The sequence below is a fragment of the Heliangelus exortis genome, chromosome 1 (assembly GCF_036169615.1).
Source record: "Heliangelus exortis chromosome 1, bHelExo1.hap1, whole genome shotgun sequence".
NCBI classification, from domain to species: Eukaryota; Metazoa; Chordata; class Aves; order Apodiformes; family Trochilidae; genus Heliangelus; species Heliangelus exortis.
In genome coordinates, this window is record NC_092422.1 from 49,970,167 (window position 1) to 49,988,695 (window position 18,529).

The 18,529-nt window shown below is 42.7% G+C and overlaps 1 protein-coding gene across 5 annotated transcripts in view; it reads right to left on the reverse strand.

The window, feature by feature from the left end:
* ABCC4 (ATP binding cassette subfamily C member 4 (PEL blood group)) overlaps positions 1-12,656 on the reverse strand; it is a 147,366-nt gene extending 134,710 nt beyond the window's left edge. For 2 of the 5 annotated variants that reach the window (XR_011725420.1, XM_071741903.1), the window contains exon 1: positions 12,450-12,646. Coding sequence is in view for 2 of the 5 variants with exons in the window: in XM_071741903.1 (XP_071598004.1) it covers positions 12,450-12,523 (74 nt within the window). In the remaining 3 variants the exon portion in view is untranslated. Of the gene's footprint in view, positions 1-5,991; positions 6,056-11,721; positions 11,815-12,449 lie in introns of those variants that run through there. The other 3 variants (XM_071741910.1, XM_071741885.1, XM_071741893.1) reach the window with 3 other exon arrangements.
* Between the last annotated feature and the right edge of the window lie 5,873 nt (positions 12,657-18,529).

Sequence of the window (18,529 nt, forward strand, 5' to 3'; positions counted from 1 at the left end):
GACAAAAGAGGTTCTATTTGCTCCAGGACAGGCAGCTAGGGGAAGATCTGCAAACTTCAACTGACTCATGTGGCCGATCCCAAGCATTCCTCTTCTTGCAACACCAGTATTAGCCTACAATGTACTCCAAAAAACATGTTGAATTCTCTTTCCAAGGGAATGATAGAGAACATGTTCTCTTCCCCAACTCCTTTAGCATGAGTCAGGATGAGGCAGCCCTTTCAGGAAAACAAAGAAATAAATCCTTCTCACATCTTTGAAAATAGTTACGAGATTCCACTAGCTACTGCTGCCAAAGTAGTGAAACCAAAAATCGTTCCGACATTTAGCTTAAACAAGTAGCATAAGTATTTATTACAGATTCACAGGATAATTGAGCTTGGAAGGGATCTCTGGAGGTCATCTGGTCCATCCTCCTGCTAAGGCAAGTACACCTAGAGACAGCTGCCCAGGACCATGTCCTAACGGCTCTTGAACAGCTCTAAGAATGAAGAACCCACAACCTTCCCAGGCAAACTGAGCCAGTGCTCTGTCACCCTCATAGCGAAAAAATGTTTCCTGATATTCAGAGGGAACCTCCTGTCTTTCAGTTTGTGCCCACTGCCTCTGGTCCTGTCACTGGGCACCACTGAGCAAGGTCTGGCTCTGTCCTCTCTGCACCCTCCCTTCAGGTATTTAAGGGCACTGATGACATTTCCCTGAGCCTTCTCTTCTCCAGGCTGCAGTCCCAGGAACCTTCTACTTTTGTAGGAAAGGTGCTTCAGACTCTTCATCATCTTTGTGGCCATTTGTTGGACTTGCTCCAGTATGTCTCTGTTTCTTTCATACTGGGGAGCCCAGAACTGGACACAGCAGTCCACGTGTGTCTCACCAGTACCGAACAGTGCTGCCTGTTATTATTATGTAGCAGAACACACTAAGGAAAATACAAGACAAAAAAAAAACCAAAAAAACAGCAATGCTCTTTGTGTTACACTATAGAACACCATTCCTCTGCTTACACTTCTCAAAATACGGTGAAAAACCACAACCACACCATGGGAAGAACAATGTTTCTGTTGAGGGCTGCTGCTCTGTCCTCACCTCAGTTTGATTCAGCATTACAGACAACAGCACCAACAAGTGTTGACCACAGCTGCCCTGTAGCCTACTTGCAGCATAACCAGATGAAAGACAACTGTGTCAAGCCTACAGGATTACTAGAGTCACCTGCCTTATCCTTTAGCTTTACACTCTTTCCAGCCCAAAGGCTGGAAATGCAGAGATTCCAGAACAAAGGTAACACAGTATTGGGTGCAACTACACAATTTTATTGAACACAAAATTGGTAGGCATTAAAACTATAGTTGTTAGCCTAATCCTAGTGAAGAGAAAATAGAGAGAAAGGAAGGAAAAACAAAGCATCGCCCAAAGGTAGAGGGAGAGAGCGAGACAGAGAAAGGAGAGGAAAGTCACCACCCAAGGATCCAGTGGCATCCTGTTGGTCTCATGGCAGAGAAGTAGGGGGTGTGGGGGTGATGCCATCCTAGGAGAAGGGCCACGGCTTAGAGTCCCTCTTCCTTTTATGCTATCCATTTCTTGCAGTGCCACAGCTGCTAGCCAGTCATTGCTCATCATGACTTGGCCTGGAAAGTTCCTCGAGTGGTTGCCTCTGTTGCAGTTTGCAGTCTGTCGTGTCAGCAGAATTAACAGTTTTGGATTAGGTATTTTCCCCTCATTGCCTCTCTTAATTAACAGCATTCCACCCGGGCCTGTCAAGGAGATGGTTTTCTCACATTTTGTGACTCCCCTCTTATCTCTTCTCAAGTTTTATGGCCTCCCTTCACACCTCTTTTCAATGCCTTCAAGCCTGTTTTGAGACAAATACATCATTCATCCACGTCCTCAGAGAGGAGAAAAGATAAAGAGTACCATCACCTGTAGGATTCTGTGGCCTCGGGTGGTAGGCCAGTCCTATGCAGAGCTCCAGGCAACATTTCTTTCCCTTCCCTCCCCCTCCTGTATGCCTTTTTTTTTTTAGGGGGGTGGTGGAGTAGTGCTTCTAGTTGTCAATTGTCATTTGAGGCAAAGCCTGACTGGACCCTCACACACTCTCAAAAAAAAAATTACTGATGAGACACCCACCTGCTCCATGTTCTTATGGCTTGTAGCAAATCCCTTCTCTTCCCCCATCTACATACCAATCAAGTACTGTAAGCATTACGAGACCGAATCTCCAAATTAAATAGCACATGAAGATAACACTTCAGGGCAAAAACTTCCAAAAAAATCTCAGTTTTCAAACTACTCATTCCTGCGAGACCTAGCAGAAATTCTGGCCTTTTCACATTTTCCAGTTAGAAAACCATAATTTTGAAAATAGTAATGCACCACACTACAAACTCTATTTTTACATTAAAGAAGATAGAGCAAACCAGGCAGGAGCATGCAGAAAACTGCAGTAATTCAGTTTGTGACTCATTTATTATAATGGACAACATGGCAAAGAGTCAGCACAAATCCACCGTAGGTAGGTAAAGAAAAAAAAAAATGCATGGAATGAAAAAGTTTAAAAGCTCCCCCATTGTTGAACTTTCTAACTACCATCCCCCAAAATACTGATCTTCAAGAGCTACTGCTATGGAGGCTTTCAGAGTACAAGAGTTTTTAACAGCATGTTGTTTTACTGTAGACTATACATGGAGATCTTTAGAAGGTTAAAACTTTTATTTTCATGTTACAGTTAGTTCTTCAAGAGCTTTTAGCCCAAGAATGAGGTCTCCTACTTGTCCAATGCAATTGCTCAGTACTAAGGCAAGAACAGTTCAAGTTTCATCATCTCACTGATGTGTCCTAGCTTCACACAGGAACATCAACTTTCAGAAAGAAGACTGAGCAGACGTTAATATTCAGTGATTACACTAAAAAATGTACACCAGGATGCCACAAGCAGATCACAGCTCTTGAAATTCTCTGCACTTACAGCAGAATTGAGAACAATCTATTTCACACAGCTAGCTTTAATCCAGTCACACATTCATAACAAGCAAATGAACCAGGCCCTCCTTTTGCCTGAAGGCTCAGTTAAATTTCAATGCTGCAAGAGTCCTGTTAAAAGAAGCTGTCAAGTAAGTCAATGGCAAATGAAAAGAACATCCCCAAAACCTCAATCTAGCCATAAAGAAAGATTGCTTCTTAGAGTGTCAGGTCTTTTGTCCAGAGATCAACTAACACTGATCTCTCCAGGAGTTGGGTGGGGGGGTGGCAAAAAAAAAAAAAAAAAAAAAAAAAAACACAAAAACCTGCAGAAAAGCAGAATTAATTATGAACATAGAAACTGTGCAAGCTGAATTATTTCTCACAAAAAAAAAAATAAAATAATAAACAGAAAATAACCTAGAGATACAAGGGAACACACAGACAGCAATGCAAACTACTTTTTTTTATCCCAAAGTTGGACATGAAAGGCACTCGTTACCAATCTACTGCTTGAAGAAATAAAAGCAACAACAGGGTGGGGAGGAAAAGCTTGCACCCCAGTCCCATATTGCTGTATTTCCTTCTGAAGAAGCTCCTCAACTGAAGTAAAAATAGGACCCATTAGTATTAGACTTGTCTTTCACCTGGGCACCTTCCTGTCTGCTAAGAATTTTGAGTAATTTGATTCTTACATATCACTTCATTTCAGTTACTTTTAGAACACGAGGTTGACGTGACGACTTTCAAAGAACTTAGCCCAAAGTTTTGCTAGCATGAACTACACATAAAAATATGAATATTTGGAAGAATCCTTCCCTACCTTGTGTTCTGGGAATGCCTCTGTTCTGTCAAGGCGATTAGCTGATCCAAGACACCAGTCTGGAAAGAAGCCCAGAACTAGTCCCTGTTACTGTCAGAATACTGATGTCACGAGGAATAAAGATTTCAAAATAAATAAATAAATCACTCCGTAGCCTAGTGTAAACCCAAGAGATAACCAATTGCAAAAAAGTTATTCACTGCTCGGGTGCAAAAAGTCTTTCCACCTCTACAGCAGTACCTTAGGCACTGATAAAAAAAGAAAGTGATTCATTTCTGCACCAGCAGATACACAAAGACCACAATATAAACATTCACTTCCTGCATTTTCCTTCTCCTGGGCCTTGACATTACACACCCTGTAAAATTACAACACAGCCAACCAGCCACATTTTACTTGGTTGTTCAGGAAAAGTGCAATTTTTACCAGCTGTAATTAGAGCAACTCCATGAGGATTTTGGAAAGCCTCTAAGGTCTGTAGAAAAACCTAAGAAACACACTATTTTCTTAGCCTCATAAGAAGCTGAAGAATTGAGATCTCAAGGGGAGGTCTGAAGCCAACCCCTTTTTCACTGTGTCACTGTGCAAGAGAACCAAGCCCTGCTACCCGCAAGGCAGGGTTGTTATGCAATCAGAATACTCATGCTCCTCTTTCATCCATAAAATATAATTTCCTAAATGAGAAAGCTTTTCAATCAGGTTTGCAAGCATCCCAAAAGAATTTCCTTTCAGCCAAGGAAGAAATACATGCTAGAAAGGTAGGTTCAACTAATAGAAGCATCCAGCTCAACTGGCTCATTAATCCAGGGACACTTTACCTCTGGATTTGTATCATGTCCTGCTTGCAAATGCTCAAAAAGCTACCACTCTCACACTGCAGAGCAGGCTTGCAGAGCTTTCCAGAAACTCATGCTTCAAGTTCTTCATGAACTGACCATCACAAAACATCAGACAAGAAGCATATGCAATTACATTACAAAGGTGACACAAATAAAAAGCTTCCCAAAATCAAAGGATGTGTTTGTCTGTGCACCCACAGGCTTCAACTGCCCTGAGCAGCCCCTCACACTTACACCTTGGTCAGTCACTAACTTACTGTATATAATATTATACCAACTTCCTCTGTGCAAATGCAAAATTTTGCTCTCACAAGCTTGACAAAAACCCTCACTTTATCACTGACAAAGTCAGAAAAATGAGACTATATGGACTACTTTTCTAAGTAAAAAAAAAAAAAAAAAATCTTTTTTTCTGTCCTTTATTTGCAATTATAGGCAAAAGTTTAACTTCTATGTAATTTTGCAGTACCCAGTCAAAGCCACATCCTGTATACTCTCATCAAGTAATTCCTTAAGGTGGTGGTTTACAAACTGCATTTTCCCCCTTCCTCTTAAGCCTGTTTGTGCATTTCATTACAAGAATCATCCGTTTACACTCAATGTCCAGTTCCTTTTCAAGAGTTGCACAGGAGAGTCTTTGTTTACCCAAATTCTTCCCTAACACTATGACCGAGCAGCTTGAAAGCACTACTTCAACTACTAAGCTGCAAAGTAACACATATTTCTTTCACTGGAGTCACTTACTTTGCAGATGGGTTTTGTTTGGGGGTTTTTTGTTGTGTGTTTTTTGGTTTTTTTAGAGTAAGCGAGGATTCCTCACAGGACCTCTTGATTATAAAACCCCATTGCTTATCCTCTATGGCTTTACTCAGGTGTGTCTACCTGCCTATTGTACTGCTGCTAACCCACCTTCATGGCTTGAAGTTGTACACTGGCAGTGCAAAGGTAACACTGCTATCTCCTTGCTCTCAGTCCAGAGCAGCACAGCTGGGGTGGGATGTACAGCCAGAAGGACACACACTGACAGTCTCCAGCGTTACACTGCAAGAATTCACAAATATCACTGCAGCAGTTTGTAGTGATCAGTTTGTAGTGATCATGCCCATTCTCCTCAGTAAGCTGCCTTTCCCCACTTCCCCTTGCCAAGACACTCATCTACAATTAATAAACAGAGGACGTTCCGATATTTCTTCAGATGTTTTTCAACTGGTGTTTTGGTTGCAACTTCCCTCCACAGCTTACTGCAGCTTAAAGGGTAGATTTTCTCACTGCTTACAGAAGGAAAAAATAGGAATACAATGAAATTACTTCAAAGCCATTATTAACTCAAAACCACCCTTCAGGCTTCCACTTCCAGTGCCAAAAGGTACTAACCTTTGATATTCAGCTTCATCTCAGCTTCCATGCTGTTACTTTTTCACAGCACAGTGTAAGCAGCTCAGCTGCTGAATATACTTCTGATGTTGACAGTAATTCAGTTGGTATTTGACCACACTCCTTTCAGGCTGCTTTCCTACTTTTCACCTATGCTGCATTAGCCAGGTATGAAACACCTGATTACTCCAGATACTTCCTGATATTCCAGATGGTACAAAGTACAAATGGGGAGTGAGAAATAAAAAAGTAAGAAAGAAAAACCAAAACCATACTGTAGCTAACATTTTCTGGAGAGCTTGAAAGCAGGGAATGTAGGAGCAGCCTCACCTGTACCTTAGGCATTTCAAAGACTATTATTTAAATATTAATTCTAAAACCAGCATCCACATGACAAGGAGTACATCCAAAATACAAAATCATTGGCATAAAATTCAGAGGATTATGCCTTATAACAATAAATTTTAGTACAAGCTATTTATTGAAGTAAGGTCTCAGTAGTTACATAGAGCAAGGGGGAGAGATCTTCCATTTCACAGAAAGAACTGGTCATCCAAACACCTTTCTAATCTCCAGTTAGGTAATTACCAAAACAACTTTGATGGAGAGGGCAGTTTCTTCATCACCTGAAAAATGCATCTAAAAACTGTGTTTTAGTCCATATATATGTTCAACAGAAAAAAGCAACCAAAAACTAACAAACAAAAAAGGGCTTAAACCCTGAAACCTAAGTTGCACAAAAAAATCTAGCTGAGCATAATCGTCTCTGATTTTAACTTCCAAAAGAAAATGCATGTGCTGAAACCTAATGGTAGCAATTTCTGTATTAACTTCCTTTCTGGAAAGTAATGGAAACAGGAAGAATGAAAATCATATTTGAGTTCACAATGGTATTACAAGTGGTTAGGTGCAAGGGATAGAAAAAAAAAGAGATGGCCATTTTTAACATTCCACTCCCAGAATCTAATCGCATTATCTCCCTTTCACTCTACTTAAAAAATTTTCTAGAAGTGGGGGAAATAAAAATGATTTGGGAGAAAAAATAAAACAACACAGTGCACTCCTATAGCTGAAATTTTGCGGGAACTGTAAAACAGGGATATTTTCTCTCATAAATGATAGAGTATGCTTTACGTAAGGTATTCCAAAGGCAAATTGCCTCGGTATTTCATTATACTCAAACAGTTAATCTAATCACATATCTAAGCACAGATATTTGCTGTAGATAGCAAATGCTAACATCCTGATAGTAAACACACACTTGCCATAGCCAATACAATCTACTTAGCACTCTTTCATCACTTATTTAACTTCACTACCTCACAAGTGATGACTTTCAAATATTTTCTTGTTACACAACTATCTGCAACAAAACAAAACTTGAACTATTGCGTTAATTTTTGAGTCTGAATGATACAAATTTGACTACGAGTTGACTACTATTAAGTATCTGATAAATTAACAAACAAGGCATTATCTTTTAAATATCTTGTATGCATGATACTCAGTCTTCTTCCAGGAAAAAAAAAAAAAATCAAAAGCAAGTTTGATTTCACGCTTTGGTAAATGTGTTTTCTGCTCATCTATAATGAAAATGCTTACATATTTGGTTAGAGCATCCTATAGCAACAAAATAGTCCTGCTAGAAATAGCCATCTTGCACCACTAAGTCAATAAATGGACTAAAAATTAGCTATATCAGAGAACTTTTATAAAGTGGTATCAGCTACAAGTCGTCACCATCACTAATTTCAGGCAATGCCAGTGGGAATTCACTAGACACCAGGCAAAATCCCAGGCCAGTTGCAAAGCCTGATGCTACTCAATAATTTCATGTTACCTGAAGTAAACATGAAATCCTCACAGGCAAATCTATTCACTGCTGGACTCTGGCTGGAACTCCCAAGAAAAGCAAATTCTTTGCCTAAAATACACTTCAGAAGAGTCAAGTCACAGGACTAACATGCAGGTGACACTTAGGCCTACCCAAAAGTCCAACCAAATCAGTCAGTGGCCCTTCCAATTCTAAGCTATGGGGTGAAAGAGAAGGAAGAAGTAAAGGAAAGGATGTAGTGATACACACTGCTACAAGAGAGGTGCATCTCATGACTACTCACAGAGCTACATACTGTGCAGTCATCATTGAAAACCTTGAGTTAGTAAAATCTATGTCTACTCCATTCTGTTCATGCTTAAATTCAAAGGCAAAGATTCCTTTTTCTCTTCTCCACCACACTCCAAGCCAGAGCACTGAAGGAGTCTCAGTGGTTTTGTCATGTTCCCTAAAGCACAGGTTAGTATGCCAAGAACAATGCTGTCAGACACCAACAGGTAATCATAAACTAATTGTTTATTCCTTGGAATCATAACAGTGCAGATGCCTTGGAGCAAGTTTTCAGTTCATGTTTTAATGCTGTTATTTTAATGACAATTGCCACATGTCAAGTGATGATGTAAAAAGGCATCCAGCCTCAGGGTACTGACACTGTCCAGTGCTCCAAAGAACTTGTCACAGGCCCCAGTGAGTCTGTGACAGATATGTAATTGCTATTAATCATTTATGTAAATATTATTTTTTAAATTAGACATATATTCAATTTAGCATGACTTTAATTTCTTTCACTTTTCTGAACAAAAACACCAGATACCCTTTCCAGAGTGTTCCAGCTTGCCCTTCTCCTCATGTTAGTAATGGGCCAAAAGTTATCCAATCTTTTAAAAATTTTATCATAGCACTTGTTTTGTAACTTTACACAGAAGTGGATTCAACATCTGAACAACAAACTGCATAAAATTCAAATGCTGTATAGCTAAAGCATCTTTGAACAAAGACAGAAATTGCTATATCCAAATAAAAACAGACCTGCTATTTAATGAACATGAAAGATCAAAGATGATTTAACAGATAGAAAAGAAGAATACTCTTACCATGTACAATTATTAATTCAATAACCACCACTCCACATGGTAGGAAAAAAAAAAGTGTGAAAAATGCAGTTTTCAACTGCATAAAGTACAGAGTATAAGGATTTTTAAACTCAAACCACTTCCTACAACAGAGTAGCTGTTTACCCATGAAAAACACTGGACTGAATACTCTCTTCCTTGAAGGGGCCCAAAAAAGAAAGTAAACCTTCCTATCCACCTTCAAAGCCCTCAATCTCACCAGCAAGCTAAACCATCAATTTTTAAAAATCACAAAAAAAAAAAAAAAAAAAAAAAAAACACCCCCTTAGAGGAAGGAAATCAGAAGGATACCTGAACACTTGCTTTCTGTAACTGAACTACCAGACAGACCTTGCAAAAGTTTAGTGAGTATGGGAAGTCAATACTATCTGGAACACCCATTACAATAATTTGGGTCATGATAACTCTATGTTAATACAGGCATTTCAGTGACAGCTACAGAAAACAAGAAGATTTTGCAACTGCCCTGATGTTCATCCTTCTGTCATAAACAGTTTTTATTCTTGTCACAGCCAGACTAACATTACACAAGGGATGCATTATAAAAATAACAATATTCACAGACAATCCAGATGCTCTTTTTTCCCATGAATGTAGTACCAGAGCATTTAACGTTCATCAAGCTCATACTTGTCAAAGTCACAACCCAAAAGCCAGAAGACAAGCTTTGAACAATGGGAGAAGAATGTGTCTTCAGCCTACACACTCATTACCTTAGTTTTACAATTCAATGAAAACATTGCTTCTTTTCCCCTGTGAATCTGATCCTGTTTCATGCAATAATTCTAGTTTACTTCTGCACCACTGGCAACAAAACAGAGGGTGCTTCCTTACAATGGTAAAAATGAACTTTTGCATCAAAACATGCATAAAATAAAACTAAGGACAGGCCGTTGCCCAGCTACTTCCAATGCCCTACTTTATAAAGGCAACACCTGGAATTTGGAGATCAGAGCAGGCACACTTGAGCAATTGCATTGCCACTACACCCAGGACAGCCCTCCTCAAGCACTGCTTTTACAGTTCTCCAGCTGAAAAATAACTTCAGAACATCTTGTGCGAGACAGTAGCTAAAATGAAGCAGTGCCAAAGCAGCAGTCACAGAGCTATGTATCAGATATGATACACTTTGTAGAAGGGAAGAACAGTCCTTAGAGCTACCACTGAAGCTTAAGAGCCTTATAGCCAGTGAAGGGTGTTTTAACACATCCTTGATTTTATGTAAAAAAAGTATTAACTTGCAGGATAGTGACAGCCCCTGCTTACTCAATTTAAGCCACTGCAGACATCATTTCAGCAGGAATTTTCACAAAGAAAATACCAATGCTTTCTGGTTAGTAAATAAAAAGGATATACAGGTATTGTTTATGATCACGTGCAGCACAGGTATGACACAAGACTTTAAAAGAGAATATTTCTGCTGCCGTGAATTACACGGCTATGAAAACTTGTCTAACAGTACAAAGGACAACTTCTAAAACTTCTCATACCCTCCTAAACCCTTTTCTCAAAGCACAAGCTCTCCAGTTGTACAATACCATCTGACTGCAAAGCATTTGTCCCAGTCCATCTCTAGACTTCCAGCAGGACTGCTATCTCACAAACACAGGCTTCCCCCTACCTACTCCAGACTTTTGATGCAAGAACCTACAATGTGTTTGGGGTAAAAGGTAAAACCTTGAGAAATTTAAGGCATTTCATTGTGGCTACCGAACATTTCACTGCAATACATGGAGATGAATAGAAAAGGCCTTGAAAAAAGGAAGACAGGAGCAGTCAGAAAACTGGCTATGAGCATTGCACACTTCCTTTTTCACATCTCCAGCAGAACGATCAGTAACACCATGAGGTCCCAGCAAGGGAAAGGGAGCAGACCAGAAGCAGTCCTTGAATGCCATGTGGCCAACTGAGGTTCATCTCATTCTGCCTGGATTTCCTAGCAATACTGTTTCAAACATGGGCACGCCTGATGTCAAAGAAGAAAGTGTAAGTCAAAATTATGAACACAGGGAGTTCTGCTCAACCATAAAACGTCCTTTTTTTTTTTTCTTCCTCCCCTTTTTTCCTTGCCTCTGCACAAAGTACCTCTGAGGACTTAACCTTGACTGAAAAGTTGCTTAGCTAAAATTCACAGGACTTTTAAAATCCCCTTGCCTTCCAAAAGTGATTCCTGCACCTGCTTAGAATTGCTTATAGGATCAAAGAGATTTTTCACTTCTGCTTCAGAGGCTTCCAAAGAAACTTTCCTGTGCCATGCCCTCTCTTGCCTCCCCCTAGGCACAGGTGAAGCAAAATAAGCAGTACCCCTCTAACTTCTCTTCTCCAAAGGGAATCTGCTTTAGCAGACAAGCCTGATGCTCTCCCATTCCACTTTGCACACCTTTTCCTCTTATATTTCAAAGCAACTAAACTTTTGAGCCGCAGCTGCTCCTTCCTCTGAGCATTTACACATAGCCTCGACAAGGCCACCGCTAATAAGAGAACAAGCACTAACTTAGCACTACTAGTCATCTGGTCCCACAGAAGTTTTAGGGAACACTGTAACAAGCAAGGAGAATCCCTATGACATCTTCAGGTACCCCTTAAGAGCCAAGGAGCGACGGCAGCTGAAGGATGGGTGCGAGCAGCCCGGCTGCTGCCCGACCACCCCTTGCACCGGGAAGCTCCCACGCTGCTCTGCCGCTCAGAAATCACCTCGTTCACGGAAAGGGAAAGCCCCACGCCGAAAGCGAGATCAGCAAGCCCTGGCGAGATGAGCAATACCTGCCCGCGATCCGTTATGCAAGTGGGGAAGCCAGGAGAGCAATGCCTGGGAACAGCAGCCCTGCGCCCGGTCCAGGGCCGGGAGACCCAGGCGAGTAGGCAAAGGACGCTCCCTCCCTCCCTCCCCGCAGCTACCAGGGGAACCCAACATATGCTCAGACGGGGCGACGGGGCCATGCTCGGCGCCGCCTGCCCGGTTGAGGCTGCTCTGCCCGATACGGGCAAGGCCCCCGGCTGGGCTGTCCCCAGGCTGCGGCCGGAGATTACTCGGGCTGCCGGGTTCACCTCAGGAGACCTCGCCCCGCCTCGCCGCCGAGCTCCCCGCAGCCACCTGCGGCGTGCGAGGGGCTGCCCCGGCCGTCAGGGCTGACATGCCGGGACGGCGGGGGCGGGCGGCAAGCCGGGGCCGAGGCGCGGCGGCTGCCGAGTCACTGCCGCCAGCCGACGGAGGAACGCGGCGGCCAGCGCCGGCCGCGGTCTCCCATCCCCCTTCCCGCCCGCCGGCGGGGCACATGGGCTCTCCCCGGGAGTCACGCTGAAGTGCGAGCCGGGCGGCTCCTAGCCCGGACTCAGCATCCCCCCTTGACGCCGGCCAGACCCTTAATGGAGCGGCCAGGCGAGGCGAGCGGTGCTAAACAGCGGGGCGCGGCGGCGACTTCTCCGGGGCCGCACCTCGCGGCGATGCCCTCCCTCCCTTCGTCCCTCCCTGCCCTTGCCCGGGCGCTCACCAGAAGAAAAGCCGGGAGCACAGGTTGGCATCCTGCAGCGGGTTGGGCTTCTCCTCGCTGGGCACCGCTTCCATGCCGCCCGCCGCACCGAGCCGAGCCAACCCGCCCGCCCGGCGAGGGCGCAGGACCAGAGGCGACTTCCCACCGCGGCAGCCGCCGCCGCTTTGCCGCCGGCCGGCGCTGTTTCCGGGAAAGCCGGCACCTCCCGCCTCGTCCCTCCCTCCCTCCCGCCGCAGGACGCCTCCTGCCGGCCCGGCTCCCCCGCGGCGCCTGTCCCAGCGCGGCGGCTGAGGCTGAGGCGCCGGGCACCCCCGGAGGCCGCGCTGGGGCGGGAGCCGCCCCTCCTCCAGGAGGCCGGGTTCCTGGCGGGAGGGGAGACTCGCCACCCCGAGCTGGTTCGGGTTGGAAAGACCAGCGGCCGCTAGACCGGGTTGCTCGGAGCTCCATCCAACCTGGCCTTGAACACTTCCAAGGACGGGGCTTCTACCACCTCTCTGGGAAACCTCTTCCAGTATCTCGCTGTCCTCATGGTGAAGAATTTCTTCCTGAGATATATGTATATATATATATATACTCTCTTTCAGCTTAAAATCATTAGTACTTGTTCTACTGCTACACATCCCTGCAAAAAGTCCCTCTCAAGCTTTCCTGTACCCCCCCCTTTAGGTACTAGAAGACTGCTATGAGGTCTCCCTCAGCTTTCTCCAGACTGAAGCACCCCAACTCTCACAGCCTTTCCTCACAGGAGAGGTGCCCAGCCCTCTAATCATCTCCCTGACCCTCCTCTGAACTTGCTCCATCACCTCCATGTCCTTCTTGTGTCCGAGGCTCCAAAACAGGACACAGGTGAGGTCTCAAAAGGATTGAGTGAGCGAACCACCTCCCTGTGCTAGTAAATCTGCTTAAAATTTTTATTTTTAATTTCCAACTTCAAGCCTCTAGTATTTGTTCCCCTTTTATCTTCCCTTTGAGGGGGTGGTAATAGAGAATAATTCTGTCCTTTTGGTTTGTCCTTTGCTTTCTTTGCCTCAAAGACACATTGCTGGCTCCACCAGGACCCCCATGTCCTTCACTTCTGGGCTGCTTTCCAGGTAGGCAGACACCAGCCTGTACTGGTGCCTGAGGTTGTTCCTCTCCAGGTGCAGGACTTCATGCTTCCCTTTTTTGAGTTTCATGGGGTTCCTGCCAGCCCATTTCTCCAGCTTATCAAGGCCCCTCTGGATAGCAACCCAGCCTAGTGTATCAGTGGTGCCTGCAAATTCTGTATCATCAGGAAACTTGGTCAGAGTCCACTCTGCCCCATCATCCATATCATTAACAGATGCTGGAGCCCATGTTTTGGAGCCCATGTTGATCCCTGATGTACACTGCTGGTTACCTGGCCTCCATCTAGGCCATGCAACTAATCACAACTCCTAAACTAATCACAACTAATCACAACCTCCTCCAGCTGAGTTAGCTGTAAGACAGGCACCATTCTTATGTTCTGTTTATTCATCTCATGCCTCCAGTGGTGACCAGCCCTATCTCGTCCCACTAAAATTCATTGTCCTTGAAACAATTACCAGGGCTGGCATCTGGCTTTCATTATAGGCATTGGAGTTGATGCATTACTGAGATAAATGAGGGGTAGGGTTGGGGCTACACTATATTATTAAGAAACCACATTAGTTTATGCTCCCAAGAATGTCATAATAACTGTAAGTCAGACAAATCAAGCTTAATCTCCCTGTCAGTGAACACTCACAAGGCTGACAACAGCAAGCTCTGCTTGAGCATAGTTGATGTGGCACAGAATTTTGCAGGCAGTAAGTAGGACACTTGTCAACAAGTGCCTATGGATCCCTCCAGATATAAACAACGAAATACAGCTACAGAAATAGTGCAATGGTTTGAAAGGACAGGCTGAAATAAAACAGTGCTTATGTATTCCAGAACCTGAATAATTAATTTAAATCGCCTCCCAAAACATATGAAGAAAAGCTCTGCCCTTCAGCAAATCTGGCAGGTTTAGATTTCTGTAAAGCAAATCTGTCTGACTAGATCCTCACAAGAGAATTAAAAGATAGAGCCCAATACAAGTCCCAAAACATCAGTAAGGTTTGGGTCTGGCAGTGGGAGAAAGGAAGATGTAAATCTTAAAACTCACTTGATGTAAATCTTAAAACAGACTTATGAAGCATTACCTTTGTGAAGTAAAATACCAGGCCAGTTGTCTTGCAATGAAAGATTATCCCAACATTTTTTAGGTCGGGCAACAAAGTAGAATACTGGTGGTGAACAGTAATTAATTTAAAAAATGCATTTAGAAGTATTAAAGTAAAATTTCCATTTGTATTGTAATAGTAGGGAAAGGATAAAGAATAAACCTTAGCAAGTACATTTTTCCTTTGCCAGCATTATCAGTGACAAATTCTGACACTTGTTAATTTAAAAATAAATACTAGTGTTTATTTTTAAGTGCAACACAAAACACTGTGAAGTTTTGGAGAAGGAAAAACTAAAAGAAAAGGGAGAAATATAACTCAACCAAAAAAAAAACCCCAAACCCCAAAAGCTAAATTAATTCATAACTCTTATCTGTCAGGTGTGCAAGTAAACATTTGTCAAGGTTTAACACTGGGCTGACAATTAACCAAATGACAGATGCTCTCTATTAATCTCTCTCCCTGATAAAGAAAGGAGAGAGAATAAGAGAGAGAGACTTATGGGCTGGAAAATAAACTACACAGCTTTAATGCAATGGTAATGATAAAAGGGAAAAAATTACCAAATATATACAAATATACAGAAAAACGATACCATGTTCCTTGCTTCTTTCCCCCAGTAACTCTCACGTCACCACCAAGGCTGCAGGGCAGCCCTGGAAAGTCCAGGCTGGACTCCTGGAGTCGGCAGCAGTTGGGAGCTGGAGGCAGGAACACACAGATTCAAGAACGGATGGAATCCTCCCAGGATGCTGAAGCAAACAGGGACAGGGGAAGAAGGGTGGAGGCAAAGGGCAAAGAGAAAGGCTGAAGGAAGGCAGGGGTTTGACTCTCATGATCCCTCAATGATCCCCGAGTATAATGCCTATGGGATGGAATACTCTGGTCAATTTTGGACATTTATCTTGTCAGCTCCTCCCTAAAGGAGGGCTGCAGGTGTGGCCCCTTTACTCCCTTTCTCTTTCTGGAGCATAAGCTGTTCCTTAGAACTGAGCAGTGTCCTTGGCTCTGCACACCAGTCTCCAGCAGTAACTATAAGCATTGAGTGTGATCAGTCCCAGAAGTAGGCACTGACTGAGAAACTTGCTGTTAATTTCAGCAAGTGCAGCAACTCACAAGAGACTGAGCTGAAAGCAAAATCACAAGACAGAATATTATCTCTATCCTGGCCAGGATTAGAAACTGATGCAGTAAAAAAGAAGTGTGAAGCAATTGACAAAAGAGATGCTAAGGAAATTCTAAGGTTGCACACAGAGAGCAAAGGGAAGGGACAGTAATGAAGTTAATAATATTTCTATTTTAGGGGGAAAGAAAAGCAACTACCAATTTATCAATTCAATGAATTTATCCAATTTATCCATATTTGCTATAGCAACAGTATATTCACAGCACGGAAAGAGCAAGATAGAAAACAAACTAATAAAAGTGCAACTTTTAGTAAATCAGTCATACAGATAGCAGTCTAGCAAAGCTAACTACTCAGAGTAATTGCCAGATTGAACCAGTGGCACCTGAATTAAACCCATTATTCATATAAATTGTGCTATGGAAATAAATTAGATGATCACAGAGGATGTCACAAACATCCAGACACATGAGATTCCTTGTTTATCCAATGCCTAAGAACTACAATGGTCAGTAAATAATACCTATATGGTATGCAGCCATAAGCCCTCTTTGCTCTGCTCTCTTCTATTCTGAATACAGTCAGAGATACAAGTTTCATCAAGTGGATCTTCTGTGGCACTTATCACTGGAGCACAAGGAGTTTACAAACAGCTGCTTTTCTCAAAACACTTGGAAGATAATTGGGCAGTTTCAACTCATATCCAGATGGTGAATAAAATCATCTGGATCTTCAACTGGCATACAGTCACTGATCCCAGTTATGCCATAGAAACATAAAGCTTATCTTTCAGAGGATGTAAACTTTCCCTTTCAGGCAAGAGGCCATTGGCTGAGCAGTTTCTCCATATCATACCCCAGAGCCTTGAGGCAGGTACCTAGAGAACCAAGAAGTCATGTGCATGAGTGCATCTGAAAAGTCTGCACAGAAGATTTGCTGAATGCTACGTGGTATCTCTGAGGCAGTACTAGGACCAGAATCAGATTCAAAGCTGTTTGGAAGACATCAGAGAGAGTGGTGTTTCCCCAAGGCGTGTTTTGATAGCAGAATGCGAAGGCTTTACAACAGTACATTGTTTGAGTTTAATTTTTTTTTTTTTTTTTTAATTGAAGCCAGGCAGAAAGTCAGACCATATGCCTGCCTGACAAACCAAACAGGCAGCCTTGTCTCCCGCAGTGCCACAGGCAATAAAGCAGGCTGTCCCACTGGCTCTCAGCCCAGCTTGTCACTATCCGCTGGCCTGACTCATCATCTTGCTGACTTACCCACTGGAGAATAAGTCTCATCCTTCAGCAACACAGATATATCCTGTTCTTGTTCAGCTGCAGAACAGCAGTGTCAGTGCTGCAGAACTAAGCTGTAAGTAATTCTGCTATTTCAGCCTGGTCATTGGTATAACACACCAACAGTCTTCCTCAGATGATCCTCCTATTTCTTCTTTTTACCTCACTAGCCATCTCTGTTTTCCTTGTATCTTTTTCTATATCTCCATAGCAATTTTCTACATGTTATAGAGTCTTATTTATACTAATTGACTTATTCTTTGTTCTCAAATTATGGTGCAATTCAGATGCCTAAGCATAAATGCCTTCCTCCATTTTAGACATGGTGGGTATTCCACTTGGCCTCAGGTTGCCACTCCAGGAGGTTTCAAGTTTTCCATTAATTGTGTCATATCTGCTAATCTCAAGATGATGATTCCAGTGCCATATAAATGACAGTAGGCACCTATGTTTAAACAGCTTATTATCTCCCTTGCCATCATCAATACTGAATCAGTCTGGGGTTTAAACCAGAGTTCTCTCCATCTTTGACTGCTGCATTAAGATTATTTTGGCTGCTACAATTCTTCCTAAAGAAGGTTTAATTTCCATCCACATTTTTCTATATGCATGTCACACGTGCACATACATGCACACAATATTTCTGTTTTCTTCCACAGTTTAGTTCTTTTGATGTTTCGATGTCCACTTACTTGCTTTACATGAAAATGCATGAAAATAATTTCTCCATAGCAAGTAGCTTCTACTGATCATCTGCTAAGATTCAAACCAGTTGCTTTCTATTAAACTAACTATTTTCTGCCAGTAGAAAAGTGTCAGAAAAGGTTGTACTAAAAGTTGACACACCCACCAGTTGTTCAGTTCCCCCTAACAACTTCATCTCTATATGCAAATATATGTTTAGACTGGTAGTTCTGTAGAATAATTTGACAAGCTTACAGCAGCAGCTTCCTGTCTTTCTTTACATTTGCTATCAACTAGTACATTGCAGAAAATCTTGAACTTTATTTGCCTTCTTTCTATATTGACCTCTTGCTTTTCTAGCTTAATCCTAGCCAGCACAGACCAGGATAATCTCCAAACAACAGTGAATTACAGTAACAGAAGAATAAAATTGAACTTGTTTTAGGGCAAGGGTGAGTCAGCAAACAGAAACCAAACTTCTCTGAGTATTGTGCACACTGCAGCTGATGGCCTAGGAAAATAAAGACTTCCCATCCCTGACATTTAAAAAACAGATTAGATTAAGCTCTGTCATAATGCCCGATCAACACAGGCAACATAGTCCAAGGGTAGGAAGTGGATTAGGTGACCTCCTGACATCAGTGTTTTCTGTGAATGTCAATATCCATGTACTCATTTGACTAGGCAAAATTCCCAGGGTGTTGCCATGACTTCCACACAACAAAGGGGGAAATTATTTTTTAAAACCTCTTCTCATAGCCTGGAGGTGAATGGCAGATC